Here is an 8106-nt window from a genome sequence, read left to right as displayed (position 1 = left end):
TAGTAATCTCAATTTTTAAAGGAATCAACAATGAAACCAACCAGTCTGCTCTTGTGTCAACCCAGCAAAAGTTAAAATTGGAAACATGGGGATTACCACAAAGCATCCTTAAGCAGTATGCCAGGAAAGGCATCATTGAAATGTTTCCCTGGCAAGTGGAATGTCTGTGTTGTCCTAGAATCTTGAATGGAGGCAACCTTGTCTATTCAGCTCCAACATCTGCAGGCATGTGTTAGCTGTAAATGTGGTAGGTACAAGCGTTCTGTTTCATTCAGGAACTAATATTTTCTTTCAGGGAAAACATTGGTGTCAGAGATTATTTGCATTAAAACAGTATTGGAGAGACGAAAAAAGGTCATCTTTGTGTTACCTTTTGTATCTGTGGTACGGGAGAAAATGTTTTATTTTCAGGTAAGCTGTGAAATTGATATTATCTTGAATGAAACTACCATTATAAACAAATATCATTACCATGTTTTCTTAATGTTTTCACAGGAAATTTTTCGCGGAAGCAAGGTGCGCGTAGATGGTTATATGGGGGGTCACTCTGCTCCTGGAGGATTTCGATCTCTGGACCTTGCTGTTTGCACTATTGAAAAAGCTAACAGCCTTGTTAACAGGTAAGCAAACATATTAATAGATTTTGGTGTATCATGCTTTTTTGCTTTAATGAATGATTTTAAGTAGATGTTTGATCTATATACAGTAGTTGCCAATCCATGATGCGTATCTCTTTTTCCTTTTGACCAGATTGATGGAAGAAAATGAACTAGCCAATCTAGGTGCTATTGTTGTTGACGAACTCCACCTGCTCGGAGATCCTCACCGAGGATATTTACTAGAACTGCTGCTGACTAAGCTTAAATATATGTCTTTGAGGTACTCTTTATGATGTTGAACTAAAAATTCTAAATTAATGTTTGGGTGAATTATACACCAGTTCACCCTCCTCTTTGGTTATTGTGATTGTGTACCTTTTCAGAAAGTCAGAAATAAACATTCAAATTGTTGGAATGTCTGCTACACTGCCAAACTTAACTTTGCTCTCTACCTGGCTGGACGCTGACCTCTACAAGACTTCTTTTCGTCCTGTTCCACTGGAAGAGTTCATTAAAATTGGAAACTCAATGTTTGATAATAATCTGAAATTAGTGCGAAAAATTGAACCAGAGGTGTCTATTAAGGTATGTCTGCCTCAGTTTCAATTCTGATTGGATTTGAATTGATTTCCTGATGACATCATATCAGTCTTGTGCGTTAAACTTATTTAATATCTTAAAATAATATCCACTGCTTTATTTTCTGCTTAGAATGACACTGAAGACATAGTGTACTTGTGCCTCGAAACTATAGCCAATGGGCATTCCGTTCTCATATTCTGCCCCACTAAAGCTTGGTGTGAGTCACTTGCTCAAACAGTTGCTTGTGAATTTAGAACCATTGGTATGCTCGCTTTTTTAATTTTTTAAAATAAGGTGTTCATATTTATCCATCTCTGCCTTGACCACCATCAAAGCATTCATGCTAACAATCTATATTTTGAAACAGGTCTTGGTAGAGATGTTAATGCTACAGAGAGCCTGCCCTTCAAATTACGACAACAGTTGAACGCTGACAAAATTGCAGAATGCTTGGAGCAACTTCGAAACTGTCCCGTGGGGCTAGATTCTTCCCTAGGGAGAGTAGTTTCGTTTGGTGTTGCATATCATCATGCTGGTATGTTGTTTTTTTGTTTTTTTTTACTATCCTTTTTTAAAGTGATTTACCTGTTACATTGAGTTCTATTTACCCCTACCTATCATGACATGAATTATATAGTATTTGTTTCACAGGCCTTAGTATGGATGAGAGAGATATTGTGGAAGGCTGCTTTAAAAATGGAACTCTTAGGGTACTCGTTGCAACAACGACACTTTCATCTGGAGTTAACTTACCAGCTCGAAGAGTAATCATCAGATCACCAGTCTTTCAGGGACGACCAATCGACATTCTTTCATACCGCCAAATGGTAGGACGTGCTGGACGAATGGGAGTTGATTCGGCCGGTAAGGAGTATGACTTATGATAACAAAATTGCTCAATTGTTCCCAGTGCTTTTTCATAAAGTAGACTTTGTAAGTAAACTAACCTGGTATTGTTTCAGGGGAAAGTATTATAATTTGTCAGAAAACTGAACAACGAATAGTTTCAAGCTTAGTTTGCTCGAGTTTGAAACCAATTGAGAGTTGCCTGGGTCATGGTGATCTTTCTGCTAGCTTGAAGCGAGCAGTTTTAGAGGTGTTTATATCTCTTATCTCAACTTTATCATAGGTATTTGTAACACCTCTGTTGTAATTGATGCATTTAAAAATTATTACTCTCTTGGTTTGAAGGTGATAGCAAGTAAAGTTGCCACTACACCAGCAGATTTGGAACTCTACACAAATTGTACCCTCCTTGCCTCGAGTAGAGCAGAATCTGAGAATATTGTGGACCCAGTTTCTGCTTGTATTACCTTTCTCAAGGAAAATGAGCTAATTAGACTGCAGGTGACTGATTCTGCAATTTTTGGACTCAAGGATAGGTGTGGTATATGCTTCTAAAACTGGAGTTTATACCAAATTTTTGTTTTATAGGTTGATGATGAAGGAATTTTATGCTATACACCTACCCCATTAGGGCAAGCTTGTCTCTCAGCATCAATACATCCTGATGAAGGACTCCGCTTATTTCAAGAACTCCAAAGAGCAAGACAGTGCTTTGTTTTGGAAAATGAACTGCACCTTGTGTACCAAGTACGCGTCCCAACGCTGAGGTCGATTTGGGCTTTTTAATGTGATTAATTCTGTAATTAACATGCTTTCTTTATTAGGTCACACCTCTTAATGTGGCTGATCAGTGGGGCAACATAGATTGGATGCATGTTCTAGCCTTATGGGAACAACTCACTCCTGATTTGAGACGTGTTGGTGAGCTGGTTGGTGTTGAGGACCGGTTTATAGTGAGAGCCATGCGAGGTACAGTCAACTTGAAACTGGAAAAGCAGGTAATAATTTGCAATCTGTTTATTAGTAGATTAAAAAAAATAAAAAAATTGCCTTTCTTTAAATTGTCAACAAAGACATCCTCCAAGAGCTTGCTCCATCAGTGGGAGTGATACAGTATATGGCAGTAATTTTCAGTTGTGGGAAAGTTTTGAGAAGCATTAACCTTTGTTTTAATTAAATTTTATTTGCCTTATTTTCAGCGTCAGAAGCTAATGGTTCACAGAAGATTCTACACTGCTCTTGCCTTGCATGATTTAGTGAATGAAGTTCCCCTCAATAAAGTGGCTGTGAAATTCAATTGCTCACGAGGAATGCTTCAAAGCCTGCAACAATCAGCAGCCACTTATGCAGGTATGAAATGAAACTTAACATATTCAGAAAACTACATGAGAAAATGTGAACACTTGTACACCTTACAAGTATTAATCCACTCTCCCCTCATCAGGTATGGTTACTTCATTTTGCAACAGACTTGGATGGTCCTCTGTAGAGCTCCTAGTTGATCAGTTCCAAGACCGTCTTCATTTTGGAACTCACAGAGAACTACTGGACCTTCTGAAGGTACCCTCTCTAAATGGTCCACGGGCTAGAGCTCTCCACAATGCAGGAATTACTAGTTTGTCTGAGTTGACTACAGCAGATGTGCTGGCTGTTGAAAATGCTTTGCTAACTACCATACCGTTCTCAAGGTAAAAGAGTTAAATTTGATGCTTTAACAACCTTTCTTTTCCCATCATTTTTTAAATTGATTATTTCCTGCTCTTTAGTGAAAAAGATAGAGATGGTGAAACAACATCAGAATCGGAGCGCAGACGGAAATTGAAAGGAATTTGGGTGACAGGCAGGCAGGGCCTGTCCGAGCGAGAAGCTGCCGAGCTGCTGATACAGGAGGCAAGATCAATTGTTCAGGTAAGGGATCAGTGCTCGGTTTTTCATTGATATTGTTAATGTCGGACACATTTTCAACTGAAGTAATTTGGTTTTTGTCTGTCTTCTAGGCGGAACTGGGTCTTGCTGAAGTCAACTGGAATCAAAGAAACCAAGAGAATTCCTTGATCAATCCTAGAAATACCCAAACATCCGAAAATCAACAGAATTCTTCTAGTAATACTACTGATATCCTTCCAGGAAAGAATGCTTTCATAATGGCTGACATAATGTCTGTCAACAGCAAAGATGATTTACCAAAGGTTTTGCCAGTACAAATAGAGAATTCAACTAGCAAAACTGATAAGGTTGAAATCATGGCTAGTGTAGAGGACAAGACTCTTTTACATGACTCAGACAAAACTGATCCAAGTTTTCAACATAAAAATATTACTAATATAAACTTTATTGGACATGAGGAGGAATCATATAACAACGAAAGTTTGAAGGACAATGGAAGTTTTGAATTGGAAGTAGAGTCTAGTAAGGGGGCACAAAACATGAGTACTAGTGTATCGGAGTCCAAAAGTGTAACGCTTCAGAATTTAGCTGAAGTTGAAGAAGAAAGAGAGCGCAGTCAACAAAACTTCGAAAGCCTCTCAAGCTCTCCGTCATGTCTGTTGGACAACAATATCTGTGACTTCTCGAATCTCAGTGAAAATGAGACCACTCCCCTTTCACCATCAAACAAGGCAAATCCTGGATCAATTTCTGTGACTAACTCATCAAATAATGTTTTACAAGATAGTTTGGATTTGTTTGGGAGTTCATTCCCAAACTCTGCAATGCAAAATATCTTGGAAAATAATGTTGAACTGATCAATTCAGAAAAAACACCATCAATAACTCAGTGTCAAGATCTTCAGAAAGCTCCTGTTTCTCCTTGTAAGAATGCTGTTGACGCCTCTCTTGAATCTTGGGGAATCAGCATTTCAGCACTTAACAAATTATGTGCAGAAGAAGAAGATTTTGCTCAAAAACCACAAGAAACTGAAAAGGATATCCCTAAAAAATTATCACCTGTTAAAAGGTTGTCACTTGATCTGTTTGCTTCCACCCAAGATGAAATCGAATCTGTGACAGTAACTAATGAAGTTGGGGAAGTTCAAGAGTCAGAAGATCTCTTTTGCTCACCCACAACTCCCACATGTGAAAGGGTTTTAAGACCAAGAAATGGCAGCAGAAGTGGAAGCGAGGGGAACGAAAACAGCACAGCATCCCAACAAGACAGCTCAAAGAGTCCAAATCTATTTGGTGATAGTTTTGAAATTAATTCTGGCCTTATTCATGTACTGGATGGCAAAGAAGGTGCGCTTGCTTGTGCTCAAGAACCACACACCAATAGAACAAATAAAGATCCGGCTATTGATGAGTCTAATCAGGTTGCACAAGGTAATTGCGAAGCCAGTAGGGAAGCATCAGCTTTATTGAAAATGAGAAAATGCAGTGAAATGCGGCGCAAATTTCTTGGCACTGGTAAAAAGACTGCTCAAAATGAACTCAACTCCAGTATTCAAAGTAAATATGAGTCCCAAGCTAATAAAAGAAACCCTGTCATGAACAGAAGCAATAATCTCCATCTGGGACTTAGTCGTCGAGTGTTGACCAAAAGAACTGCTGTTGTAGGGAAGAAAGAAGTTGAAAACTCTTCAGATAGAGATAATGATGAAATATTAACAGATTCATTTCTGGAGGCAGCGTTTGAAACTGCTTTCCATAGCAAAAGTGATGTTTTGCTTTTTTCTGAAGGTGAAAACTCCCCACCAGTCCCTCATGAGAAGAAGATGAAATTTAGTGAATCATCTGATGATGAAGTGGTTTTTTCACCTCCAACAGTTGTTGAACACAAGGACTTAAGGTATAGTACCAGAAAATTTTTGTAGCCTTTGAAGGAAATTTATTGTGCTTTGGCTTCTAAAATTTGACCATGTATTGAAAAAGTTATTGTATTTAAAATATGATTCTCTGCCATTGTGTCTCAGAAAATCTGCAGCTTCCCCTTTTTCCCTTAAGGAAGTAGCAGTGAGTGAAAATATTCACAATGACCAGCAATCTGCTGCGAAAGAGGTAAAATGTGAAAAGCTGCAAGTTATTGGGCCCCCGCTTACCCGTAGAATGCTGGCTAGTCGACAGGTGAGAATGTGAGGATCAAACAGATGTATCTTTTGTTCTCAACATAGTGTACTATATTTTTAATTATAGAAGTTCACCCTCACTGAAGCCAATGTAAAAGAAGATGAAACAAGAGAAGTCTTGTTTCCAGCAGATGTTGGAATCAATCAACTTCAGCATCAAAACCCATTTTCTACTACGACCCCCGTTGAGGATTGGAGTACATACAACATAGTAGACGTTTGTAGAAGCAGAGTCCTATTCAAAACATTTTCTAAGGTACGTAATAATTCAATCTTTTACCAAATCTGTCTTTGAAGTATTTGTAGATTAACAAGTTTTGTTTTTTAGGAGGTTTTGAACACCAGCTTGTGGTCTTTTTCTTTAGCATGTCAGCAAGGGGAAAGTAATCAGACATTTGAAGCAATTGGGAACAAAATTCTCAAAACTCAAAAGTCTTCAAGACACGAAACAAAATCCAATAAAAATACATCACAGTTTTCATTTGGGAACTGTGTTCTTGTTGGTGTTTCATTTTGTTTTGGTGGCACTGATGCATACTACTTAACTTTAGAAGACAAGAGTGAACAGTGCGCTGTTAGTCTCCGCGATCGACTGCAATTGTTAAAGCAAATTCTTTGTCAAAATGAGAAAGCTGCTATGCCTTGGGTCTGTTGTTATGATGTTAAGGAGCATTTTAAACTGCTGTTTAGGTAAGAAAAGACAAATAGAAAAGAGGTTCAATTCGGGCTTTCTAGAGCAGAATACAATCCATGCAGTTCAAACAGTTACAGTCACTGTATACACACATATTATAATTGTAATCTTTTTTAAAAAACATTCTAGATGTATTGGTATTCGAATACTCAACCTTTCACTCTGTGATCCAAAAGTGGCTGACTGGCTGCTAGAACCAGAAGGGAAAGAGAAGACGTTTCAATCCATGGTGACCTTTTAGCTTTGTATTTCTTTGCTTGTTACAACCTTCGTACCCATGCAGTTCATTAAAGAAACCTATTTATCTGCAGGTTTTGAAGTATATGGATATGGCTATTGGTTTAGCTGAACATGCTGGGTGTGTTCGACTTGGCCTTGGCAGTCCAGCTTTGGATATTGAGCAAACTGTACCTGGAAGACAGCGTTCCAGTGTTGAAGCTATACTTTGCTTCCATATTATGAGTGTCCAGTACCAGAAGCTTCAGGATACACAACTCCTCAGAAGCTTTTTTGGCAAGTACATATTAATTTTGGTACATAAGGCTACACTGACAATTTAGAATTAACATAACGGGAAACTTTTCAGATGTAGAGATGCCAGTTATTGTGTGTGTTGCTGGAATGGAGTTGGCTGGAATCGGTTTTAGCTCAGCCACGCTACAGAACCTTCAAGGGAAGCTTCTCGAGGACATGTCATCATTAGAAAGAAAAGCATATCAATTAGCAGGACGCTCATTTTCTCTGACATCACCCCTTGATACTGCACGGGTAACCATTTCTTCTGTCAATTCTAAATCCTCCTGATTCATTTTAGTACTACTAGTAACTGAACTATTCCTCAGGTTCTGTATCAAGAACTAAAACTGGGGCAAGGCCAATCTCTGAAAGGCAGACAGAAGAATACAAGCAAGGAAACCCTGACCAAACTCACTTCAGAGCACCAGCTCCCAAATGTGATTTTGTTGTGGAGAAAGCTAAGTGCAATTCATTCCAAGGTAAGTAATTTAGTGTCAACTAATTTATCTGATCCGATAAGTTAGAATGCAATTCAGTACTGTTTTTAATAGGTAGGGCGTTACTTCAAGATTTCTGAGTTTATGATTTCCATTTCAGACTGTATGCCCTTTGCTCCCAACAGAGCCATGCACACGCTTGTATGGACGCTATATTATGCATACTGCAACTGGGCGCATTTCTATGTATGAGCCAAATATTCAATGTATCCCTAGGGATTTTGAAATTTCACCCGATTCCAATGAGAAAATTTGCATGAGAGCTGCTTTTGTTGCTTCAGCAGGTGATATGCAAATCTTTTGCTAATTTA

At 38.5% G+C, this 8106-nt stretch overlaps 1 protein-coding gene across 1 annotated transcript; it reads left to right on the top strand.

The window, feature by feature from the left end:
- Window positions 1-6: 6 nt before the first annotated feature.
- On the top strand, window positions 7-8102 carry LOC113217551 (DNA polymerase theta). The gene is made up of 24 exons (XM_052268736.1): window positions 7-225; window positions 296-411; window positions 496-620; window positions 751-879; window positions 983-1184; window positions 1311-1443; window positions 1549-1716; window positions 1833-2045; window positions 2144-2277; window positions 2373-2528; window positions 2616-2774; window positions 2852-3025; window positions 3227-3377; window positions 3472-3715; window positions 3794-3935; window positions 4025-5811; window positions 5936-6086; window positions 6156-6344; window positions 6417-6778; window positions 6912-7011; window positions 7094-7295; window positions 7369-7550; window positions 7625-7777; window positions 7896-8102. The coding sequence occupies exons 1-24, from the start codon at window positions 141-143 to the stop codon at window positions 8100-8102; spliced, it is 5664 nt and encodes a 1887-aa protein (XP_052124696.1). The 5' UTR covers window positions 7-140.
- The last annotated feature ends 4 nt before the right edge of the window (window positions 8103-8106 follow it).

The sequence above is a fragment of the Frankliniella occidentalis genome, unplaced genomic scaffold (genome assembly GCF_000697945.3).
Source record: "Frankliniella occidentalis isolate FOCC.00 unplaced genomic scaffold, Focc_3.1 Scaffold75, whole genome shotgun sequence".
NCBI classification, from domain to species: domain Eukaryota; kingdom Metazoa; phylum Arthropoda; class Insecta; order Thysanoptera; family Thripidae; genus Frankliniella; species Frankliniella occidentalis.
Note: the sequence above shows the minus strand (reverse complement) of the source record. Positions and strands in the feature narration are given on the sequence as shown.

Excerpts from the sequence above, each read along its gene's own strand:
- LOC113217551 (XM_052268736.1), top strand. The coding sequence starts at position 141 with ATGTTTCCCTGGCAAGTGGAATGTCTGTGTTGTCCTAGAATCTTGAAT. Across the intron at positions 2,046-2,143 it reads AATGGGAGTTGATTCGGCCG|GGGAAAGTATTATAATTTGT; the intron begins GTAAGGAGTATG and ends GTATTGTTTCAG. Across the intron at positions 3,026-3,226 it reads ACTTGAAACTGGAAAAGCAG|CGTCAGAAGCTAATGGTTCA; the intron begins GTAATAATTTGC and ends CCTTATTTTCAG.